The sequence below is a fragment of the Artemia sp. Qi Xiang Cuo genome, chromosome 2 (assembly GCF_049724085.1).
Source record: "Artemia sp. Qi Xiang Cuo chromosome 2, ASM4972408v1, whole genome shotgun sequence".
Lineage (NCBI taxonomy): Eukaryota > Metazoa > Arthropoda > Branchiopoda > Anostraca > Artemiidae > Artemia > Artemia sp. Qi Xiang Cuo.
The window spans coordinates 64409995-64436389 of NC_142795.1; the positions used below are offsets into that span (position 1 = coordinate 64409995).

At 35.8% G+C, this 26395-nt stretch overlaps 1 protein-coding gene across 1 annotated transcript; it reads right to left on the reverse strand.

Moving 5' to 3' along the window:
• Positions 1–1789: 1789 nt before the first annotated feature.
• On the reverse strand, positions 1790–20133 carry LOC148955490 (uncharacterized). Its single transcript, XM_089108217.1, has 3 exons — positions 20050–20133; positions 13903–14219; positions 1790–2475 (listed from the first exon to the last, which is right to left on the reverse strand). The coding sequence occupies exons 1-3, from the start codon at positions 20131–20133 to the stop codon at positions 2169–2171; spliced, it is 708 nt and encodes a 235-aa protein (XP_088964343.1). The 3' UTR covers positions 1790–2168.
• Positions 20134–26395: the final 6262 nt, after the last annotated feature.

Below are 26395 nucleotides of genomic sequence, written 5' to 3' on the forward strand. Positions count from 1 at the left end.
AGAAACTTATTCATCCTTTTTCAAGAAAGAAGGGGGACTTAATAGGATCTTAGACCGCGTCAAATCGATTGGATATCTTAAAATTTGTGTTCCAGGGCATTTTAATCTTCTTTTTGCAGAAATTAACATTTTCTTGCACAAAACAAGACAACTTCATTTTGATGTGGTTTTACAAGACAATTTTGTGTAACCCAATTTCTGTTCTTCAATATTCCAACGATCTTTCAGACAAAAATTTATGTTTTGTGGCATAAAATGGCAGAAAAAGCCACTTTGCTGCGGCTTGAACTCTTTTGTTATTTTGAAAGGTCACAGGATATTGTGATTTTCTTTCACATTAATTCTCCACTAACATTCTATTGTCACCATTGGGATGAAAAAAAAAGATAAATCTAATTCGAGCTTACCTGAAAACAAGTTCCTGTTCACTTGCCTGTGTAGTGCATACGTTTGTTCAATCTTTGTAGGTCCATACTTCCTTTAATAGTAATGGTAATAAAACATTAGCTTAATAAGTAAAAAAGCTATTTAGTTCCGTTATTATTTAAAACCATTATTATACATTACCTAAACTATTTTTTACGGTGAAATTTTCTTAAATTATTGGGTTTTAACTGCACTTCTGCTTGTGCTTGTTTATGACACTCTTCTGAGTCCTGTATAATTTGTGACATCAAAGAATTTCAATCTTTAAATTACTAATTGTTCATTATCACTTAGTTTTGTATTCAACAGAGCCAATTTGGATCTAGATGTCCATTAATTGGACGTCCCTTGGTAAAAACATAATGTGCTGCATCACACACACACCCAATATACTGCCCTTAAATATAGCGTAATGTACATATTTAAGTGTTAATCATGCTATCTACAACTTTTGTTATGTGTCGACATTCCAATATAGAAAGCAATGCTTCTTTCTTTATAGAGATTTTGGCTCCATTTTGGTGAAATTTGTGTATGGCTGAAGGGACCCACAAGATGGTTTTACTAGTCCATGGGCTTATTTAAACTTTCCTCTTCCTTTCTTTACATTTTGACCCGCCTTTTAATTCAATAATTGATTTAACATGTAAAAAAAAAACTAAGGAAATTACCAACAAATCTGTTGTGCATAATGAAGTCCGTCTGGCTCGGTTTTCAACGCTTCCGGTAAACATTTCTTTTTCATATCTAATGCTCTGTAAATTTCACTTGATATCGACCAGCTTTACGCTTCGGTTGCACTAAGTGTGTCCTTAGAAAAGTATTGTTTACTTCCAGCAGCTGCCAATTTCTCATATAATCTCTGATGAACTTTATGAGCAAGTTTTCCATGACAGACTGAATTTTCAGACGCTTTTGGTATTTCCAACTTTCTATGTAAATATCTGGTTTCAGCGCGAGTTCTTCAAACGCTCCCTTTACGCCTTGTCTAGATTTTTCTCCAACTCATTACTTCAGGAAAGTTCAACCGGGGAAGTTGAGTCCTGGTTGAACTTCCCCGAAGTAATGATGATAGGACTGTTTGAAAAAAAACATATATTTTTCTTTGTTTCTAAAATTACTATAAAGATGTGCAATGTATTAGGGGATAGCAAGGATTTTTTTTAAATCACGGAACATTAAAAGGTCTTTTTCCAAATAGATAGGAACGATTTTGTTTCTTTTTTCCAATTTACCCCTCGACGTAGTTGGCAACCCTGAAGCGAAATAAAATTATACACGGTAATTATGCCAAACTCAGTCTTTCTAATAGCACTGCCAATCTGCATGTTCCCTATTAACAAATTTTTGCATAAAAGTAATATCACTTTTGAACAGAAATATAATGTTATATAAAACAATACCATTAGGAATAGGTCCAATATTGTTTGTATTATATAACACTTAAAAAATTTGGGCATATCGCCAATCTCAAACAACAAAGAGTCAAACGCAGGGTCGTATCCATGATCTATTTTTGGGGGGAGGCTTACATAGGGATTTTTTCGGGCGGGGGTGTACAAAAAAGAACTTTATAAAACGCAATAAAAATTACTTATATTCATTTTTGTTACGTTTTTACGAGTGGGACAAATATTCCGGGGGGGGGGGGGAGGGGGTTACACCTCTTAACCCCCATAGATACGGCCTTGATTAACAGTAAGTCATAAAGCTTTCTTTACAAATATTAAACCACTGACATTTCAGAATTGTCGAGTTCTATAGCCAAATTGAGCAGCATGATTCCGTCCATCAACATTTCTGTGTGGAATATTCTGCAACGGTACTGCATAAACTTGATTCGAATAAAGTTGGTTTGCAAAGTCTAGGGCTACTGGCTGTGATTTCGTCTTTGGTGCACAGAAGAAAATTGAACTGGTCAGAGATGATGGAAGGGCCAGGAGCCCGAGAATTATAAACAAAAGGCTGGATATTTGGTGGACTATGAATCCAATGGCGTTCAGCTCAAGATTGTAATTGATCCCGTCGAATGAGCAAGTACAGCAAAGCCTAAAGATATAACAGCTTTACAAAATATTTTTTGTTAATATTCAATCAAATAGTTGTTACAAACGAATGTTTAGCAAGGCGATATATTTTATTTTCAAAATTTGGGTGTTTGTAATGTTTGAAAAGTTGGTTAAGTATTTTACTGAAACATATCACCAAGTCGTAAAGATCAAGAGTCACAAAAAAACTTCAGACTTAATCCCTAAAGTTTCCGCTAAAGTGTAGGCGTGAAAAACGAATCTTGGTAATATCATAAATGCATTTTTAATTTCAATGTCAAATTTTCACATTCTATTTTACATTCAAATGACCGAATTATTTTCTGAAAAATTTGATAGTTATTTTACATCATTTATATATGAAATTTAGCACTAATTAAAGAGTCTCATCTAGTCAAATTCTTCCTTATGTATATATACTGCTGTTTTTACTTACCGAAGTGGGCCTAGATTAGAATACGGTGATGTTAAATAATATTTACATAACAGAAAAATTTTGATGTCACTTCACAGGCGTCCTTAGTGGTGCTGAGGAGAAAGAAAAATGAAGTTTGTTACAGAAAAAGAAAAAAATTAACGCTTTCTAGCTTTACCCAGCAGCAGGTATGGAAAAAGTCCTAAGCTGCAAGTAGCAGAATTCAACAGAATTCCAAAAGCTGCCGACACTATAGCAGCACAACTTTTGTTTTGACAGCTTTTTTGGAACAAAAAGTTTTTTTTATATTTAAAAACAGTATTTTCAGACAAAATCTGCGAAAAAATTTCACTAGACCATAGAAACTGCCAAGTAGCATTGCTACTATGCTACCCCACTTTTTGCACGGCGGCCCAGCAGCAATATAGAAGTTTTTATGTTTAATGTAGGTTTTCTACATACATCTTCAAAACTAAAGAAAATGGGCAGATTTTGCTGCTTCCTTTCTTTTTGTTGCTGACCTGTGAAAAGGTTTGTGGGCCATAGTATGTTTACTAGTGGGTTTCTTGTGGTTTCTTTGCAGGACTGCTATAGATAATCTCTTTATTTATACCACTTTCACTGAGCTTAGAATTAAGCTCTATTTAACAAATTACTTAACAAGTTTCAACTTTTAAGAACATTTAAAAACGTTTAAGTTGTAGTTTAAAAGTATGTCTAGTGTAATATTAAAAAAAGAAAGGAAAAGTGCATGAATGGTCCAATTGTGAGACACCCACTTTTGACGAAAAACACAATAGGTATAGCCAATTTGATTTGAAGTTCTAAATATTATTTCTAAGTTTTTAAACTGAAAGTGTTCGTAACAAAGCTAATAATTTTTTGTGCATTTTTTTCTTATTTATTTTTTAGTCCTGGTGATGCACTGCGAGTGATTTTATCAGTTTTAATTCCCATTACAACCATGTCAAATATCAGGTTCTATTCAGTAGCCTACGTTCTTTGCGTTGGCAACTTGGCAATTTATTTCACATGATTTCTTCAAATTAACAAGGGACTGAAAATCTTGAGTTTCAAAAGTTGTTTACATACATCCATTGAACTATGTCTAAATATCATTTCCCAGTATACAACTTTAAATATTTATCAAATCATGCAATAATAGTTTCATTTAGAATAAGCAAAAAACATCAACCCCCAGCAGTCAAAGTTGCTGAGGCTGCTTACCCTTTAAAAAAATCTGACATTTCACTCACTGCCAATTAAAATGATAAAAAAAACTAGCAAATACGGGTAATACGAAAGAAATTGGGTTGGCGCATTCCTCGGACTAGAAAGTAACCAAAATATACGAGTTTATGGCTACTGCAGCCTAGGCTCAAGCTTACTAGACTTCATTTCAAACAGTTCGTGGTGACGAACAGTAAGTAAGGAGCGACCCGGCTCAACAGTAACCGAAACTCTAAAAAAGGGAATTTTGATACCAATAGATACATCAAAGATTTAGATTTTTATGCTCATTTCAAATATATAAATTTCATCAACTTTAGTCTTACTCATCAAAAGTTACGTGCCTGAGAAAATTTGCCTTATTTTCTAAAAAAGAGTAAACACCCCCTAAATGTCTTAGAATTTTAATAAAAATCACGCTATCAGATTTATTATCATATCAGAGAACCCTACAGTAGAGGTTTCAAGCTCCTATACGCGAAAACGTGGAATTTCGTATTTTTTGCCAGAAGAAAGATCACGGATGCGTGTTTATTTGTCGTTTTTTTTCTTTTCCGCAGGGGTGATCGTATCGACCCAGTGGTCCTAAAATATCGCAGGAGGGCTCATTCGAACGGAAACTTTTTAAGTGACCAAAAAAATGGAGGGTAACTAAGGCCCCCTCCCACGCTCATTTTTTCCAAGAGTCACCCGATCAAAATTTTGAGATAGCCATTTTGTTCAGAATGATCGAAAATTATAATAACTATGTCTTTGAGGATGATTAATCCCCCACAGTCCCCAAGGGAAGAGCTGCAAGTTATGAACTTTGCCCAATGTTTACATATAGTATTGGTTATTGGGAAGTATATAGGCATTTCCAGGGGGGATGTTTTCTGGTATTGGGGGGGGGGGATCGGATGTTACTTGGGAGGATCTTCCCATGGAGGAACTTTTCATTTGGGAAGGGACATTGCTATGAAGATGGCCGGATTTCCCAGCATTATTTAAAAAAAGATCAGAAATTAAATAAAAAAAGAACAAGTCTTTCAACTGGAAGTAAGGAGCATTTTAAAACTTAAAGCGAACAGCAATTATTACGTATATGATTGGGTTTGCCCCCTAGTCAATACCACACTCTTTACACTAACGTTTTTTTTGTAGTTTCATAAGAGCTATTCATTCTAATTAACGGTCTTTGTGATTAAGGGGTCATTCTTAAATAATTAGAAAAAAATTTAAACTTTAGCGTAAAGAGCGAGGTATTGACTAGGGAGCGAACCCCTAATTTAAGTAATAAAAATATACGAATATAGATATTTGTTACGTAAGTTACTAATGAAAACCTTAGTAAATAAAATTAAACAACTTTCGAGATAGCCATTTAACCAAAAAAAATAAAACTAATATGCAAATTTCGTTTTAATTATTAATGTACGGTGAGCCCAAATCAAAACCTACATCAATTCAAAAACGTTCTTAAATTAAATAAAAAAAAACAGGTTTTTTGAACTGAAAGTAAGGAACGACATTAAAACTTAAAACGAACAGAAATTAATCCGTATATGAAAGGGACTGTACTCTCCTCAACGCCTCGCTCTTTACGCTAAAGTTTGTCTCTCTCTCGCAACGTTGTTTTTTAAAAAAATAAAAAACTTTAGCGTAAAGAGCGAGGCGCTGAGGAGGGGACAGCCTTTTTCATATACGGAATAATTTCTGTCCATTTTAAGTTTTAATGTCGCTCCTTACTTTCAGTTAAAAAAAAACTTATTTTTTTATTGAATCAAATCTAAGGAACATTACTCAGCCACATGTCACTGCCATTTCAGTACAGTGACTCTGTATTCTAAATCAAGTGCTCAAACAGTTCGTTGTAACGAACTGTAAGTGAGGAGCGACCCGGCTCAATAGTAGCCATAACTCTAAAAACCGGCATTTTGATACCAATAGATACATCAACAGAATCAGATTTTTATGCTGATTTCAAATATATAAGCATCATTAAGTTTAATCTTACCCATCAAAAGTTACGCGCCTGAGAAAATTTACCCTATTTTCGAAAAAATGGGGAAACGACCCCTAAAAGTCATAGAACTTTAATGAAAATCACACCATCAGATTCAGAGTATCAGTGAACCCTACTACAGATGTTTCAAGCTCTTATCTGCAAAAATGTGTATTTTTTGCCAGAAGAAAGATCACGGATGCGTGTTTATTTGTTTTTTTGTTGTTGTTTTTTTTTTATATCCCCAGGGGTGATCGTATCGATCCGCTAGTCCTAGAATATTGTGAGAGGGCTAATCTGAACGAAAATTAAAAGTTCTAGTGCCCTTTTTAGGTGACCAAGAAAAATTGGAGGGCAACTTTTCCCCCTCCCACGCTCATTTTCCCCCCGAAGTCACCCAATCAAAATTTTGAGATGACCATTTTGTTCAGCATAGCCTAAACACTTTGCCCATTGTTTACATATAGTATTGGTTAATGGGAAGTATACAGACGTTTCAGGCAAGATTTTTTTCTGGTGGGGAGGAGGGGTCGGAGGAGGGATTATGGGGGAGGATCTTTCCATGGAGGATATTTCTTCGGGGGAAGGGACATTTCTATGAAGGGGGTGCCGGATTTCCCAGCATTATTTAAAAAATGAACAGAAAGTAGATTAAAAAAAACAAGTTTTTTCAATTGAAAGTAAGGAGCAACATTGAAACTTAAAACAAACAGATATGATTACGTATATGAGGGATTCGCCCCTTAGTCAATACCTCGCCCTTTACTCTAAAGTTTTTTTAGTACTTTCAAAAGAGCTATCTATTCTAATTAACCGGCCTTTGTGATTCAGGGGTATGTGATCCGAACAAAATTCGAACTTTAGGGTAAAGCGCGAGGTAATGACTAGGGGTAAACTCCCTAATATAGGTAATAAACAACATACAAATATAAAAGTTCGTTACGTAAGTTAATTCGTAAGTTACGTCAGAACAAAATTTCGAGAAAGCCATTTAGCCAAAACAAGTAAAATTAATATACAAGTTTCGTTCTGATTATTCATGTGAGTGAGCCAAAATCGAAGATCCATTAATTCAAAAACGTTCAGAAATTAAATAAAAAAAAAGTTTTTTTGAACTGAAAGTAAGGAGCGACATTAAAACTTAAAACGAACAGAAATTATTCTGTATATGAAAGGGGCTATGCCCTCCTCAACGCCTCGCTCTTTACGCTAAAGTTGACCCTGTCACACAACATTATTTTTTTTTAAACAATAAAAAGCTTTAGCATAAAGAGTGAGGCACAGAAGAGGGGACAGCCCCTTTTATTTACGGAATAATTTCTGTTAGTGTTAAGTTTTAATGTCGCTCTTTACTTTCAGTTAATTTTTTTTTATTTAATTTTTAATACAAAAGCACCCGAGACTAGAAAAGTTTCTTCTTTTATATTGGAATCAGTCCTAAACAAAATAGTTCGCTTTTTTCTCTTCCCAGGCTTGGGTCTGTAACTTTTTTTTTACCTGAATATCGGCTGATTGTGGTTAGCCACAAGCTAGCCACATATTAAGGACTATGTGGTGACTTGTGCGCTGTTGTTTAAAAACTCTTTCCTTCTTAACTTTCCTCTTAACTTTCAGCGTCGTTTTATGATGTCTTTATTACTCCATAGGGGCCCATAAGAAGCGGTAGGTGGGGCTCCAGCCCCCCTAGCAGAATGACGCTGCCTTATATTTGTATTAATTTAAAAAACTTTCTCCACAAAATATGGTTTTCAAAGAAAAGTAAAAAGAGCTTCATTAAGCCCAAAATGGGCAGAAATTAAGTCAAATAATCTTCCAAGCATAAAACTACCACAAATCATTATCAACAAATAAATGAAGCTCAAAAAGAACAGAAATTAGAATAAATGGCTGAGTCAGACTCGAAACGAGCAAAAATAAACATTACTAGGGCAGACAACCCCCATGCCTTCTCAAGACCAGACCATAATTTAGGCTTTACTGAAATAAAAACAACAAATGATTGTGGATTGTCAGTTTAATATACCTATACTGATATTTGTTCCTTAAAATCTTAAATTTTTGGTAATTTTTTGTTTTTTGAAAAAAGCGAAAACATTTAAACGTATTTTGTTATCAATAAAGCTTGATTAATTAAAAAAAATATAATAAAAAAAAATAATAAAAAAAAATTAATTCAAGCTTGTAAAGCTTGAATTTAACTGTTTTTTTTTAATTAATTTCTGTTTATTTTTTACTGACAGCCATTTTCATGAAAAAAAATTTAATATTTTACATCTTTTCGATTTTTTTTTCTATAAGAAGACATAGCTTGGCTTGCTATTTGTATGTTGGGAGAAACTCTTTCAACAATTTTTAATCCTGGCACAAATAGTAATTTTTAATTTAATTTTATACCTCCTCAAGATGGCTTGAAAAAATAAAACTTAATATCATTCCCAAAATATTCTATCTATGCTCTTTCACAACCTGGACACACTTACACTCTATTAAATTGCAAGAGCAGAAGTAGTAATGCTAGTTGCCCCGAAAGCTTCAACCTGATAGCCCTAGTCGTTCTAGATATATTTGTGAAGTGTCTTATTGGCACCCGCAAACAAAATGCCTTTTGATTTAGTTTTAAAGTAGCATTTATTTATAAAGCATAATGGACCAATTGCGTGGGGGGGTTGACATGCCCAATATTCCTGAAGACATAGTTGCTGAACCATTCTACTATGCAGAACAAAATAGTCGTATCAAAATTTTGACTAGATGTGTTTGGGAAATAATTCAGCTTGACAGAGCTTCTCTGATCAAAATGGCTGTCTAAAAAATTCTGATTGAATTTGTTTGGGGAAATGATTGGTGTAGGAAGGGGGGAGGGCTGGTTGACCTCCAGTCACTATTGACTGTTAAAAAGGCCAGTAGAACTTCTGATTACCAATCAAATGAGCCCCCTCCGAGGTTTATACGACCACTCTTTCTAAAATCAAACCTTATATGCCCCCAGGGCGTAACTTACAACCCTTGCCCTGAGGGCTATGGGGGGTCATCCTCAAAGATATAATTTCTGGACCTTTCAGCTACACTGAACAGAATGGCTATCTCAAAAATCCTGATTGGATGTTTTTGGGGAAATGATTGGCGTATGGGGGGGAGGTTGACCTCTAATCACTGTTGACTGTTAAAATGGCCAGCTGAACTTCTGATTAACAATCAAATGAGCCCCCCCTCCGAGGTTTATGTGACCACTCTTTCTAAAGAAAAAGCCTTATATCCCCCCAGTGCATAACCTACAATCCTTGCCCTGAAGATTGTAGGGGGGGGCGTTTTCGTCCTAAAAGTCATGATTTCAAGACCTTTAAACTACGCAGAAAAAAATGGCTATTTCAAATTTTGATTGGATGTGTTTGGGGAAATGATTGACGTGGAGGGGGGGGGGACTGGTTGCCCTCCATGAGCTCTTTTTGAAGTCTCTATGACATTTCTCCCTATGAGAAGTGTCCTGGTCTTGCGTTACCTTAGACCTTAGATCCTTCTGTGCCTCCAGAGGTGCTTAGGGCATCCAAGAGGAGTCGTCAGTCATCTCTTTCATTGCTGCGGCCGTCCAGACATCTTTCCATTCAGGTTGTATTGAGGCATTGAGGTTTGCGAGGTCAGCCCGGTAGCTGCACCGTAGGGTATTTTTGGTGCGTCCTCTTCTTCAGGTACCACGTGGCCGCCACTGAAGGACGACCTTCGGTAGTCAAGTTTCGGACATGCGGATTACATGACCAAAGGTATCTCCACTTCCTAAATTTGATCACTTTGGTTACCAGTGGCTGAGATGTTTTCTGTCGTATAGTAGCGTTTGTTACTTTTTGGGACCATTGGATATTTAGTTCCTTTTCAAATATTTGATCTATATGCCAAGTTTCAGAACCATAGCAAAGCGTTGAGAGGATGTTGCTGTTGAACAGCCTCAGCTTGAGTCGGAGAGAGTACTTCTGGCTGCGCCAAATCTGAGACAGTTTCCTGAAAGATGTATTAGCCTGGTCGATTCTTGACTTCTCGCTGACACGATCCTGAATTGAGGATGGTAGACCTACTTCCTAAGTACTTGAACTCTACAACTTCCTCTATCGTCTGCTTATTGCATCGTAGGTCGAGTGGAGATCCAGTTTTCTACTTTTTGTTTTGTTGGTATTTATCTTAAGGCCAAAAGGTTCGGCAGCGTCCCTGACTTGGTTAAGGTAATTCAGGAGCTTTTGTTTGTAGGACTCTAGGAGGCTGATATCGTCAACGAAATCAACATCTCCGAGTCTCTTATTATCCAACTGGATACAGGTCCGTAGAATATAATCAATGATAAGAATAAATAGCAGTGGTGATAGTACACAGCCTTGTTTCACCCCTGTAATGATACGAAAGTAACGGGTACTCCCGTCATTTGTCTTCACGCAACATTCTGTGTCTTTGTAGAAGGCTTCAATGATTCGAATGAGCTTATCAGGAATACCGTAGTATTGGAGAACCTTCCAAAGCGTTTGGCGATCAACCGAAAGCTTTCGAAAGCTTTCTCGAAGTCTATAAATACCAAGTAAAGCTTATTGAGCCATTCATTCGTTCTTCTAGCAGCATTCTAAGAGCAAATACAAGATCAACGCATGATCGGTTTGGCCGGAATCCATGCTGCTTCTCTTGGAGATGTTGGTTCAACCCTGGTTGGATTCTGTTAAGCAGTATAGTCGCCAATAATTTGCTAGGTATAGATACAAGAATGATACCTCTTCAGTTTCCACACTTTGCAGCGTTGCCTTTTTTGAATATTTTGACGAGATTACTTTTGTCCAATCCTTAGGAATTTCTTCTGTTCTCCAAGTTAAGAGAAAAACGTGGTGCACACAGTTATGCATGCAGCTACTGAGCATCTAATCATTTCAGCCGTAATTCGGTCTTCCCCAGGGGAATTTCCAGACTTCAGCTTCTTTGCTGCCTTTAGTATCTCCCCACCAGAGGGTACTTTAATGTCGAAGGATAGATTTAGAAATGGCGTGTCTGGTATATCTGGAGGATCAGCAGGTGGTGGTCTATTTAACAGTTTTTCGAAATGCGTCACCCAGGCTTTGTTCACATTATTAGAGTCAGTAACAAGTCGTACAAACTCATCTTTGACAGGTTCATCTGTCTTCGAACGTTTTCCGACTATCTCATTGATAGTCGGAAAAAATAAAAATAAATAACATATTGCGGCCAAATCGCTCTTTACTTAGGCAACACTATCATGCTGCCTATCATATTTTATTTTGAGATTTCTATTATACAGCATTGGGAGTGCCAATTAGACCCGGTAAGGGCCACTCTAAAACTCAGCCTTTGGTCACCCATGTACTACGCTAAGACTGTCTGTGGGATATATTTTCTGTTTTTTGCTTGATTGATTGAATTTGCCTCTTCGTAATTTTCTCTTTTCTTAGCATACTATAGCCAAGACAGTGGGAAATTAGGAATTCCTTCTGCTTGTTGTTGCTGTATATATTTATTTCATCCATAACATTAGAGCCAGAAATATTGATTAAGCATTAGAAACCGGTACATTAAAAGAACACTGCAATTTCATGAATTCCTGCGATTGCTAATCAGATTACCCCATCTAGCTAAATAAAGTTCATCAGTCATGTTGGTAACGCTTTTTATTAATCAAGAAATGTTACTTTCATGACCTTTCGACCTCACACAATGATTCTTTTTTCAATTTTTCTAATACATATGGCGTTAAAAAATCTATAAAACAGTTACTGTTCTAATTCGCACTTGCACTTTCATTAGCTGGAAAGGCTATGGGAACAGTCTTACTGAAAAGGATATTGTTCCTGTGAAGTGTCCCAATCGAATGTAGTTGATGTGCCCCAGGGCTCAATTTTGGGTCCTCTTTTATTTCTCATTTACGTGAATGATATTTCTAGTGCTTTAAAAGAGCTTGGATTAACTGTGTTGTTTGCTGATGACACTGCTTGCAGTGTTAAAGCTAATGATGAATCGCAACTACACACGAAAATCGAAAGTGCCTATTTCAGTGGTTCCAAGAAAACAGGCTAGTGGTGAATTATTCTAAGTCAAATTTTGTGATTTTCTCTCGAGTTGGAGTTCGCCCGTCAAGCCTGCGGTCTGTGGACATTGATGATTGCAATAGTATTTCTAGAGATGAGAACATTAGGTATCTCGGTATCCAGCTAGATAGTAACCTGTCATTTAAATCTTATAAAGATAAAGTGAAACTAAAGATAAGCCGAAATGTTGGAATGATGTATCGCTTTAAATTTCTCCTACCTTATCATCCTATGCGTTCTGCGTATTTTTCCCTTATTCACTCATACCTTAGTTATTGTCCCCTCGTTTACTTAAACACCTTCACTAGTCATCTGGCACCTCTACAGAGGCTACAAAATAAGGGAACCCGTGCTCTACATGAGTTTGTTCCATCTCCTTCGTCACTGCCAAATTTGTCTCCCACAAAGATTGTCTATAAGTTTCTTAATATCTTGCCTGTATCTCAATTTCCTCAGTTTCTTTCGATAGTTTTGTTGGGATGTTACTTCAGAAATAGTCTGCCTTCAATGATGTATTCTCTCGATCTGCTTCCTACCGACCGTGTCCATCATCATAATCCTCGTTTTGATTCTAATCCTCGTCAGCCTCTTATCAGATGTGAGCGATCTAGATTTAGTGTACGTAATTGCCCTATTAAATTTTATTTATCAATGGATGATAAAGAAATTGTTCGCCTTTCCCTTCCCTTGTTAAAAACAAAGTTTGAAGGTGAATTCACTTGATTATTATTAAAAGTTGGTTCAACGTTTTATTTTAATATATTGGTTAAATTTTTTTTTTTTTTTTTTTTTGTTAGTAGTTTAACCTATGATTGTTTTGTCTAGTTTCTCTGATACCCCACCTAAAGATGTTTTATTTGTGTGGTTTTTGAGTCTTGGATCCTGTCGGGCAAGCTTATATATTTAGTTGTGCTTTATTTTGAAGATTAAACCTTGAAGTACTGAAACTAGACTCTACTGGGTAATAGTCTTAAGAGGCACAAAAAGATTACAAATGGATACTACGCAAGTATTCTAAGAGACTAATTCCAACGTTTTGTAAGAAAACAATTTCGTTTCGAAGCACAAATGTTTATTTGCTGATGGTCGTTGTAACCCAATGATAATAGAACGCATTTTCATTATGTGAATGATACCTGTCTCTAACCTATCCTGTGGTGATGTAAATATGGAAGCATCATAATATGATCATCACATCATTTTTCTGTGACCACTTTTAACTACATGAACTCGCTATTATAATTCTGACTGTTGCACCTTAAAATAATGAAAACGTTGCATGTGAAAGGCTGAAAAATGCACCGTACTTTCCAGATTTAGCCCATTTGGACAGTTATCTTTTTTTGAACATGGAATTTTTTTTCTCAAAGTACCGTTCGGTTGATAACGAAGTAGGCTGTTGACGCTTATTTGTACGCCTTAAAGCTCAGGTACTGTATAAATAGTCTAGGTCAAAAACTAGAATATGCTTTAAAATTTAACTACAGTTCCGTGTCCCAAGACTCTTTCTTGGCAGTCCTGGTAAGCAAAATTTAGTTCTTGCTATAATTGCACCAGAAAATATCATTGAAAATTTATACTTTATTGTTCCTAAATCAGAATATGGCAATGTCTTGTTGACTTGACCTCATTTGTCAGTCTATTGATCGATCTAATAGAAATAAAACAGAAGCGAAAAAAACATGTTGAAGCAGTGCAATAAAAAGAGAAATTCTTAGCAAACTGTTTTACCTGCACATATTTTCGTTGACGTATAAACCCGGATAAGATCCATTACATATTATCAGATATTCTCCTATTGGTATGAGAAGTCCTGAAGTATTTTCAAAGAATTGAAGGAGCCGCAACACTCCAACTGCTACTGCTCCAACGAGAGCAAAACTTGACAACAGAGTGATTACCATATGAATTCTTAGCAGAGTATTGCTTGCTTTCCTTCCTATGAAAAGAGCTACAAATCCTCCAATAATGATTGGTACCCCCGACCATGCTCCCGTAAAGACGTCAACAAGGGTGTTATCACAAATTCCAAGTGATCTGTCAACTATCTAAAAAGTAAGTCAAGTGATAATAGTAATATTTGTTAATAAAATTAATATTTTACTTCCCTCTGGAGCGTTAAGTTAAATGTCAACCTTCCAGGTATGACTTCATTCATATAACAATTCTGTTTCATCCACAAATTATGCAAGATAATTCTTTGGTTTGTAATTTGATCCCTTACAATTTTCCTAGAACTTCTCCCCCAACCTCACTCTCTCTCAAAGCTTTAAGCCCCAAACAATTCTTTTGAAAAACATTTACTTTCATGTTCATCAGCAAAAAAAAGAGCATAGAAATCACATATATAATCACATTTGCTGGTTTTTACTCAATCAACATTTTTTGCCTCAATCTCAAATTTAACCTAAAAAAATCAAATTTGTGAAAGAGCTAGAGCGGTAAACTTTTCGGATTCGGAATCAGCACATATTTGTGGGTCAGGTAATGAAATAATCATTTGTATAGCAATTTGTTTGAGGCTGACCTCTTTTTTTCACGCTTTTCCTAGACTACCTCACTGAAGCTGACGTTTGCCATAATCTGTATTAGTTCATCCTTCATTACCGCGAGTGATCTGATAAAACATTCTATCGATAGCAACAAAATCCGAGACAAACTTATTTTGGCTTGATGACTCTTCTGGAGTTGGAAAAAAGACTCCTTTTTTCAGTCTGTATCAATTGGATCCAACCATTCTCGGTAAGGAGCAGGCGGGAAACCGCCCTTGGCAATAATTAAATGAAAAACGGCCAAATTCTTGAAACTGAAAGTCGGGAATAACATTAAAGCCTAAACGAACAGGAGTTATTTTGTACATAACGGGGGATACCCCCTCCTCGCTCATTCCGCTAAAGTTTGACTTTTTGTCAAAATTCTTCAAGAAAACTGCTAAAACACAAGAAGCTTTTTAAAGAACTAAAAATGTTTTGCGTAACAACCGAGGGATCCAGGGGGATGTAGCCCCCAATATACGGAATATTTTCCGTTGTTTCAAGTTTTAATTTTGCTCCTTACTTTCAGTTGAAAAAACTTGCTTTTTTAAAATTAATTTCTGATATATTTTCAAATCGTGTCGGAAGATTTCTTCCCCCTTCCGTAGAAAGTTCCCCAAAGGAAATATTATTCCCACGGAAAACTTCTCCAGCGTAAAATCCCACTCCCTCCAAAAAAAGTTTACCCCCGGACAGTTCTCTCCTCGCTGAAATATTTCCCTTAAAATTTTCACACGGAAAATCACTCCCTCGAAAAATATCTCCCCACGGAAGTACTCCCCACACACTTCCCTCGTGCTAAAATTTCCAAGGAAAATTCTTTCTGTATGTAAAATTGAACCGCCAAAGAGAAAAGTAAAACAAATAAAAAGAATTCTGTATATAAATTCTGGAAAATTCCTCCGATGTAAAATTCCTCCCTCTACAGAAAAATACCCCCAAGCAAAAGATCGGTATGCTCCTCTATAATAAACACTATGTGTAAACCATGGGCAAATTGAATACCTTACATCCCCTTCCCCAGGGGCTCCGGTGGGTCATGTCATCGCCAGAGGCATAGTTAATGGACTTTTCAACTATGCTGAGCCAAATAGATATCTCCAAAGATATTCTTTCGAATATCTTTGGAGAAAGAAGAACTTCTAATCTCCGTTTGAATGAGCCCTCTTCCGAATTTTAAGGGCCATTGGTTCGACACAACAATCCCTGTGAAGAAAAAAAACACGCATCCGTGGTTTTTCTTCTGGCAAAAAATAAAAAATTTCTCGTTTTTGCAGATAGGAGCTTGAAGCTCCTCTAATATCCTGAATCTGATGGAGTGATTTCTATTAAGATTGCTTGACTCTTTGGAGGTGTTTCTTTTCAGAATTGAAGATTCTTCGTGGCAAATTATCAGTATTGTTGAAGGAACACTGGAAGCCTGTCCTTTTGGTGTAACCTGGCGGTTCGGAGGCTACGATATCGGCACCATAATAAGACTCTACTGTGTGGAAGAAAAAAAATTATCATCCTAGCTACAGATATTAAATTTTGATAACCAAGATGGTTTTGTACTTTATAGTCCTGCTAATTCATTAATAAGATTTTCGTTCCATCCTAATTAATCTATGCGTGCTTTTCCTCTATATACTTTTTGAATTAGAATTTCGGAGATCGATTTAACGAAACAAGCTACATCAGGATTCACTACTTCACTAGCGATATTCCCAGAAATCCACAATATTAGTCGAGAATCTAGCTTTATGACTGAAGTAGGCCAATATGCAAGAATAACGCGTTCTAGATCACCCAGGTGAAGAGAGAAGCTAGTAGAATTAGAGAAAGTTTCGAGAGAAAATAGGGCAATTCTAAAGAGGTGGTCATCAGGATTTGTACCAGGAGGCATAAGTAAAATAAAACGATCGAATTGTTTTGCAAGCCGAAGACATAAAATTCGGAAAATCGAAGAGACAATAAAAAATGGTAAGTTTAGCGGACTATTATGTCGAAATTAGAAAAGATGCATCAAATACAACAAAAACAAAAGTGGGAGGTAATAGAAAGGTCGGATACCCTTACAGAGAAGAAAGAAACAGATTTAGTCAGACAAGGTAAAAACAAATGGAAGCTACTTGCTACCACTGTAGTTCCGAAGGGTATTACGTTCATGATAACTAGGATAGAGAGTTCAGGAGGTTTAGTTAGAAACAGGTGACATCTTGATTTCGCCTATTTTAATTGTAAAAATCACAGCCATTATGCCGTTGATTGCTCCAACTCAAACAAGTGTAATGAAAATAGCTACAAGTTAAGGTATTATGGTCCCAAAAGATAACCCAGTGACTCAGGGGGCAACCGCTAGCCTTATGACTCATCAAGGGATAATGGTAGAAAAAACCAACCGGCTAAAGTAATTATTTGGGTTAGAAGCCAAAATAATGACGAAACCTGAGCTTTTACGGGATCATACTAGATTACTGGAAAAATGAATGGAAATGTGGTAGAAATAGCAATTGACTCTTGTAGTGGTCAAAGTTACGTACCCAGTGACCTGATTAAAGAGAAAAAATATTAATCATTTAGATTTAGATATAACTGCATCAGTTATACTTTTACGGCCAAAACCATAAATTTCTGACATAACAAGTCGTAATGAAACTTGCAAATAAAGACAGAACAGTCCGAAAGAAAAAGTAAGAGTACGTTTTGAATCAACCCTAACAACAGACGTTGTGGCAAGTTCAAACTTTGGCAATATCGGAAGCTTCTTTTCACTAGAAGCGACCCTGATAATAAAAGCAGTAAACACTGTGACCCGTAGCAAAAATAAAAAGACAGTGTGTCTTTTGACAGAAGAAGTCAAAAGATCCACTTTAGGGGATGAAGAATCAAAGGTGGAAGTTGAATTCCCGTTCGCCGATGATATTTTTTCACGAAATACAAAACACAGAAAACCTGAAACACCGAAACGTTCCAGGAAGAAAGAATATAACCAAACGACAGGCACAATCCATGGATATTGCTGTACCGTAAGAAAAGCCAAAAGTAGTAAAAGTTGAACCAATTGGGTTACTCGGGGAAACCTCAGTGAAATTCGTTGAGTCATAATTGAACGATAGCGATTTTCAATCAATAAATTGGTAAGGTTTTCCGGGAAGCTTACAGATACTGTGCCCATACGAGCTCAAGAAGGCAGTTATACTGTTTGTACATTCAAGTCAATGGAAAGTTCTAATTGATACTCTTTGCCGCCCCTGAGATAATGAAGAAACACCCTTTGGACAGTCTAGAAGCAAACAATGCCTTTTGATTTAGCTCAAAATGCCTGAAAATTCCAACTTACACCTTTAGCCGCCTTTGATGTATTGCAGTTACAAACTTTTGACAACCTTAATATACATGGTGTCTTTTGATTTAGTTCAGGGTCTTCCTGAAAATGATTTGGAAGTTTCAATTTAGTATCCTTAGCCGTTCCAGGGACACTGTAGATACGCTCTTTTGACATTGATACCCTTGGTGTCACCTGAGCGGTTCCCAAAGAAGTATTGTAGATGCACTCTTTTGACAGCCTTGATGTACACAATGTGTTACGATTTAGTTGAACATCTGCCTGAAAATGACATAAAAGTTTCAACTTAATACCCTTTGCCGTTCATAAGACTTTGCAGGTACGCTCGTTTGACAACCTGAGAGCACATAGTGATTTTTGGTTAGTTCAGAATCCTCCTCAGCACGTCACGTAAGTTTATAATTAATACATTCAGTCGCTTCTGAGACATTGTGGATTCACTCTTTTGACAACCTTCACGGACAAACATAGCGCCTTTGATTTAGTGCAACATACTCCTTAATAAGTCTTGAAAGTCTCAACTTATACCCTTGGCCGTGCCGAAATATTGCGGATACACCCTTTTGACAACTTCGACGCATGTACTTTCTTTTGATTTAGCTCAACGTCCCACTCAATAAGCCTTGAAAGTTTCAACTTAATACCATTGCCCTTACAAGGGATATTGGAGATGAATCCTTTTGAAAACCTGGATACATACAGTGTCTTTTGATTTAGTTTCACAACTTGATACTCTTGGCTGTTCCTGAGATATTTTAGACGCGCTCTTTCGGCAGCCTGATTGCACATGCTGCCTTTTGATTTAGTTCAACATCCCCTTAACACTCCTTGAGAGTTTCAAATTAATGCCTTTTGTCGTTCCAGACATATTGCACACAAGCCTTTTGACAACCTGGATGAAATTGGTCTCTTGATTTAGGTTTACATCCCCCTTAAAATACCTGAAAGTTTCAACTTAATACCCTTGGTTGTTCATGAGAAATTGCAGATACACCGTTATAGGAACCTTCATATACATAGTGGCTTTCGATTTAGTTTATCTACTTCATTTAGTTTATCCCCTTCAATATTTCTTAAGAATTATATCTTAATGCCCACAGCCTTTTTGTAGACCAAGGCTCAAACACACCTCCCTTTCCCAATAATAAACCAATATGTAAACGATGCAAAATTTGCATAATTTGCAAACCTCGCCCCGTTGGGGTTTTGGCGGTCATTTCATCCCCAGAAGCATGGTTGTTGGACCTTTTGGACCTTTCACTAAGGACTTTCTTTACTAGGTTGCAACTGCCACTGCAGCCATGATTTAACGTTGGACTACAGGTCACCATACAGGGAGCATTTAAGATCAAGTGGTCAAATATGATCAACCAAAAAAATAACCTGGAAAAACACATGAATATGCTTTCAGATTGGTGCCACAGTAAGGAAAATTTTTGGTCTGATTACCATAACTGTAAACAATACCTTAAACCACCCCACCTTTTCTTTAAAAATACTTTCATCAGAAATCTTATAGGTAAGAAATACAAATGTCAAAAATCTCATTAATGCAATCAGACGCCATTTAGAGCAATTCCTCATAACGTTTTCCTCCAGTTCCTCTAACGCGCCTACTTTTGGACAAATGCGTAGCAGTAAAATTTGAATGAGTAGCCTACCATTAAATGTACAAAGTAATCGTTTAGGAAATTTAAGAAGGGATATATTTATCTGTCAAATAATATTGTTAATACTCTTACTATGTTTAGCGGAAAAGAAATAACAAAGATGCCTAATTTTGACGAGACTTCAAGTGACGCTGTATCTATCGAGACATATATGTCTCCATTTGCATTTTTCTAAAAAAAAAAAAAATATAACTGGGATTAGTGAAGCATTTTCAAATGTTTTTTTATAAAATTCAAAAATATAGGCTCTTAGACTTTCAAGAAGAATGAATTGTCATCCCAAGTATGGATTGAAGGACTTGCATACAGAATAAAAACCATTTAAATAATATAAAATAAAGCTTACAGAAGTCGCAAGAAGTCCTCCACCAAGTAGGGCTAAAAACACCCCCGAACAGCGATATGCAATATAATTTGTATCATAAGCCATCACAAACTTTGCTAGAACCTTAAATGTAAATTCAGAACTCTTTTATTCCCTTCTTGATAAGCTATCTTTATTACCATTACTTAGGAAAGCTCATTTAGATAAAAAAAACTTGACATGAACTGAATGCTACAAGATAAATTGTTGAATAGATCGAGTGGAAATGATTTAAATAAAATGAGACCGTATAATAACTTTTTTGTATATATTTATATATATATATATATATATATATATATATATATATATATATATATATATATATATATATATATATATATATATATATATATATATATATATATATATATATATATATATATATATATATATATATATATATATATATATATATATATATATATATATATACATATATAATATATATAATATATATATATATATAGTAGTAGTCACCTGAGTCGTTGACCTCAGTAGTGTTGACCTCAGTCGCCTGAGGTCAACACAGATACGCACGCTCCTCCTCCATCCCAATCTATTCAAAGCCTCCCCTCTTACACCCTCCCAGGAAGTTCTCATATCCTTTAAATCTATCTTTATGACGTCCTCCCACCCCAAACGAGGACGACTTGCTTTCCGTTTAACCCTAGACGGTTGGCCAAAAAGGACCATCTTCGGCAATCTGTCATCCTTCATCTGCACAACGTGCCCTAGTCATCTCAACCTTTCTTTCATTATAGCCCTAGAGAACGGTATTGAACCACATTTTTCGTACAGTCTATTGTTTGAAATACGGTCAGTTAGCCGGGTACCCAGAACCATCCTTAAGCTCTCTGGAAAACATCTAGCAAATCTCCATCTGCTTTTCGAAGCACCCATGCTTCAGAGTCACATTTGACTACTGTCATCACTGTTGCTTCTAATATTCTAGTCTTGGTTTGCAGACTTTTCTTCCTATTCTTCTAAAGTTTTTTTTTAACTGTGATAAAACAATCTGAGTCTTGGCCATTCTACTTTTAACATCTGCACTGTTCCCATCATCTTTATTAATAATACTACCAAGGTAAGTTAAGCAGCCAACCTGATCAATCTTTTCATTACCCAACGTCACCTTTTCATCTTCAATTATTCCTAGCCTTAGTGACTTAGTCTTCTTAAAATTAATTTTCAAACCTATTCTAGCACCCCGAACTCGCAAAACTTCTCAAGGTTCATTTATTTTGCTCAAACTTTCCTCTAGGATGCTTAAATCATCAGCATGATCTAAGTCCAGGAAACTTATTCCTCCCCGTTTGATACCGTAGTCTCCCATTGCACAAACCCCCATTCATGGAGGTCCCAGGGACTTCTTGCTGTCTGGTTCTAAGCCGGCTTTAGCACTTCGGTGTAGACTTGAGAAGATATGTGATCCCCTTCCTGCATTGGTATCCGGGATCATTGCTTTTCCTGAGGCGAAAATAATTTCAATTATTTAAAGAACATGAAAATTGGAACTTGCAATTTAAGATGTTAAAAATGACTATCGTATCGACATTTTACTGATGAATTCAGAAAATTCGAACTGGATTTATTAGGAGTTTCAGAAACTTATATCCCGGGGGTAGGAAGTATAAATTAGGTGATATAGAATTTGTTTACTCAGGCAGGAAGGATGGGGTACATAGACAGGGAGTAGGGCTCTTGATGAATAAGGAAGCTGCTAAGTCTTGTTTAGGCTGGGAAGGTATTAATAATAGAATACTAATTGCTCATTTTACAACTAAAAAGTTCAGGGTATCAGTTATAGTAGTAGGCCTATATGCCCCTGTAGAACCGACTGACAGAGATACTAGTGACTCAGATGAATTTTACTTACAGTTACAGGAGCAAATAGACAGGGTCCCAGGTAGAAATGTGATGTTTTTACTGGAAGATTTTAACGCCCAGGTTGGTAGGAATAGGGATAGATGGTACCCTAGCTGAAGTAAATTTGGTGTAGGAAAAGAAAACAGTGATGGATACAGACTTTTGCAATTTTGTAGGTATAACAATCTAGTTATAACCAATAGGGTGTTCGGTCATAAAATGGCTCATAAGTTAACATAGTATTCACGTGATGGTAAGACAGCAAACCTTGTTGCCCAGACACCATAAATATTTTAGAAATTTACATAATAACCTTAGCGATCCTGAAATTAGAACTAATATAAAATAAAATTATCTTTTCAAAAGATGAACATGTATAAATATTACATTCAATTATTACGACACATATGGTTATAACCTATATAAGATTATAACGTCATTCATCATGCTTGTACACGAAAATGCCATTTTTTCAAAATTGATTCTATTTTGAAACTACTTTATTTTGAATTAAAAAAGGCACTATATGTAGCAATTTCCTTTAAAATGAGCCATTATACAGCTCTCTATGATTTTCCAGTACCCAGCTAACTGAGGAGAAAAAAAACGGAAAGAAAAAAAGATGCCGTTTATGCAGAATGTCGTGGTTACAGCCACTTTTCTTGATTTTCTAGCCAATATATTTTCCTTGTTGTTCAAGACAACGGACGGTAAGTTTGCTATATAAAGGTTTTGGACAAGGCCGTTCTAATAGTGTACTTCTTGTTTTGATCCTACTCTATTTTTAAGATTTATGGGTTACTTTAGTTTTTTTATTATGGGGCGTGATCGTCTCTTACTAAGTGTCTAGCTACCGCTGACACCCGGATTCAACCTTAAAGTTATTTATGGGATTCTCACCAATGAAAGTCTTCCTATTCAAAAGATACAAGTGGACCCAAGAATGAGCAGCTCCTTTCACTCTAATGGGGCCAAATTTTGCAAGAAGAATGCCATTTGTTATGGAGTCGAACGCCTTCTTTACGTCCGAGAAATTGAAATTCATGAAAGAACTGTTTTGCATTAAGGACGCTTTTGAGTCTAGAAAGCATGACCTTTTCAAAAATCTTGCTGAATACTGAGAGGAAAGAGATTTGACTGTAGTTTGAAGGATTACTCCTTGAGCCACCTTTGAATAGAACTATTACTCTTGCCCTTTTAAGTGATTCTTGGAAATTACTAAGATCAAAGAAGCTTGAACAAGCTAAGTTGCAGGGTGATACAATTCAGGCAAAATGAACTTGATAACCTAAGTAGGAATATCATCGGGGCCTGACGAGGAATTACGTTGTACGGTAGAGAATCCTACAGATTCCAGAATCAGTTACGGGCTCAAGCGACATTAATTTTAGACAAGTCAGGCCTAAATAAGATATATAAGTTGGATCAGAAGGTGAAGGAGAAATAGACGGTGCAGTACTTTTCCCAGCAAGCAGAAAAATAAGACGCTAGCTGACTTTCAATAACATGGGATACCAACTGGCTGTTGATTAATAGACTTTTAGGGAAAGCTGATCTGAGAGAGCCAGCTTTAAAGATTGAATTAACAAGTTTCCATGTAATTCTAACGTCTTTCCCGCATTTAGAAAATTTCATAAATAAAAATCATACTTAGCTCGGCGAATAATTGTTTTAAATAGTTTCCTGTAACTCTTATATTCATCCAGGTGACTATGTGCATTCTGTTACTACTACTACTAATTCTGCTGATTCTACTACTATTTTTCTTGACTGCCGCTTGAAGAAAAATGAGATATTGAAGACTTAGGCAGCCACATGCCCATTTAGTTTTTTCATTACCTGTTCAGTATCCAATATAAAACATTTTCCAAAAACCAGTTTTCAGACATCTTGAAAACCCATTTAGACTCGTGTTTTTCACAAATGTTCCAACGCCCCTTTCTCCTGAAAGATACTCCACGCCCCTTGAATTCCCGGGTGTGGACCTCCTCTTGCCCCCCCCTCCAAAATAAAAATCCTGGAGCTATGCTCATGCCTACAATCACATTGCTTTTTCATATACAGGTGTGATGGTTATCTTGAGGAAGAGTTCTAACAAGGTTGTTTGAATTGAAAAATGAAGCCCAAACCTGGCATACAAGCTCCATAACTGTAATTCGCTTCAGCAGCTTGCGTACTTTAGTGACATTTTTTTTTTTTTCAGAAATTGACTAGCTTATTGTAGGATTACAGAACAGTTCCATTAACATTTCAAGGCATCTAACAAGATTGAGTCCATAATAAAAGATTACAATTTTGATAATCCTGCCTCATCAAGAACTAGTGTAAAGTTTTCGGCACACTTCATAGTTTCCAGATAGAGAAAAATCTCAAACTATTAGAGGAAGTGAAATGTAATATAATATTACATTTAGAAACACTTCAAAAATCACCAAGAAAATACTTTCCGAAGTTAAATAGAGAACAAAACTGAATTTCAAGTCTTTTTGATCAAACCTTTTTTGAGTAAGCAGCCAACTTGTCAATCTAAGATGAAGAGAGATTAATTGAAATTTAAACAGATTCTTCTCTGTCTTCCCAGTTTAAACATAGAAATCTTACTGAGTTTTGAACGCGAATAATGAAAGAATATAAAGTATCGGTGATAATGCTCAGAAGTGTCTGTTGCCTTTCGAAATCTCATGCTGAATTGTTCAAAAATAACATTGCAAAATGCTCTTATACAATGTTCTTTTCTTATAATTTTTGTTGAAAAACGAATATTTAGTTCGTATTTTCTAACATTATGAACATACTCAATTTTCGTATATGTCACATATTTAATTTGTGCCTTGAAAACTTCTTTATTAAGATGAGGAAGAAAATAAAACTAATTTCTTAAAAGTACTACAGGCGGTTAATAGCACTATGTGGAAGGAGCTACACTACGATGAAAATCTTTTCTAAGGGGTACACGTCGTGAACCACTGAAGTAAACCAAAACACACTATGTACATAAAAGTTGTCAAAAAGGCGTATCAGCGACATCCCAGCTTAGGCTATTAATTTGAAACTTTCAGATAATGTTAAGGTGTATGTTGAACTAACCTAAGGGTTATAGTATCAGTATATTAGTACTAGTATCAGTACTGCTACTACTAAGACTACGAACTAACCAAAAGGCACTATGTGCACATACTACTACTACTTCTACTACTGTCTACTATGATTACAAAGGCTAAAATTAAAAGGGTGAAACCTTTAGGGAATGTTAAAGCAAGGTGTATGAGTTGAAACTTTTAACGGATGTTTAGGGGGATGTTAGACTAAATCAAAACGCACTATGTGTATGTAAGTTGTCAAAAGGGTGCATCAGCAATATATTTAAGGACTACTAAAGCTATCAGTGCTACTAATGCCACTACTACTATTAATGCAATTGAAATATGTAAAATTAGTTTTAGTATATCCAGCTTGCCAAAATGGGAGAGGTGGGATATCTCCAGCAATGAATTTTTCACTAGCATAGTGATTTATATCTGTAATAGATTATATTTTTGTTTATTATGTAAATAAAAGTCAAAGTCACGGAATAGGGTATTAAACTGAAACTTTCAGGGAAAGTGGGGGGGTATGCAAAACTAAAGGGAAAGGCACTAGATGCAAACAGGTTGTCGAAAGGGCGTATCAGCAACACCTCAGGAATAGCTTAGGGTATTAAGTTGGAACTTTCAGGGTTACTACTACTAATGCTACTATTACTACTATGAATCTAAATTAAAAGAGTTTAAGTACTTCCATGTTGTCAAAATGGAAAAGACGCAATATTCCAAGAACAAAATAGTGCATCAATTAGAAAATTTAAGGTAAATTTTATACTTATATAAAACTAAGGCAAAGGGTAGTATGTGCATACAGGTTTTCAAAAGGGCGTATCCGCAATATTTCAGACACTGCTGAGGTATTAAGATTGAACTCTCAGGGCTAGTGCTATTACAACTGCTACTATCACCTTTAAACTAAATCAAAAGGGTTTAAGTACACCCAGCACTCTACACAATTAATTCTAAAAACTTCCCACAAAATATATTTTTTTAAGCAAAGTAAAGAACTAAACTAAATCAAAGGCGATCAGAAATAAATTCAAATAATATTTTAATTGTAAAACAACCGTAAATCCTATCAATGAATAAATGAAACCAGAAGAGAACATAAATTACAATAGATAGCCAAGTCAAACTTAAAACGAGCAGAAACAACCACAAAGGGGACTAATGCCAGCTTTGCCTTCTAAAGACCAGAATGTAAGCTGATATTTACGGAAACCAAAATAAATTTTAAACGTCTTCTCTTTTGTAACGTTAAATTCTCCAAATTGTTGAAACTTCCAGGAATGATTATCAGTATATATTAAACTGTCAATCAACAATCATTTGTTCTCTTCGATAATATTGGTTATAATTGTGACTTTTTTTTAAGC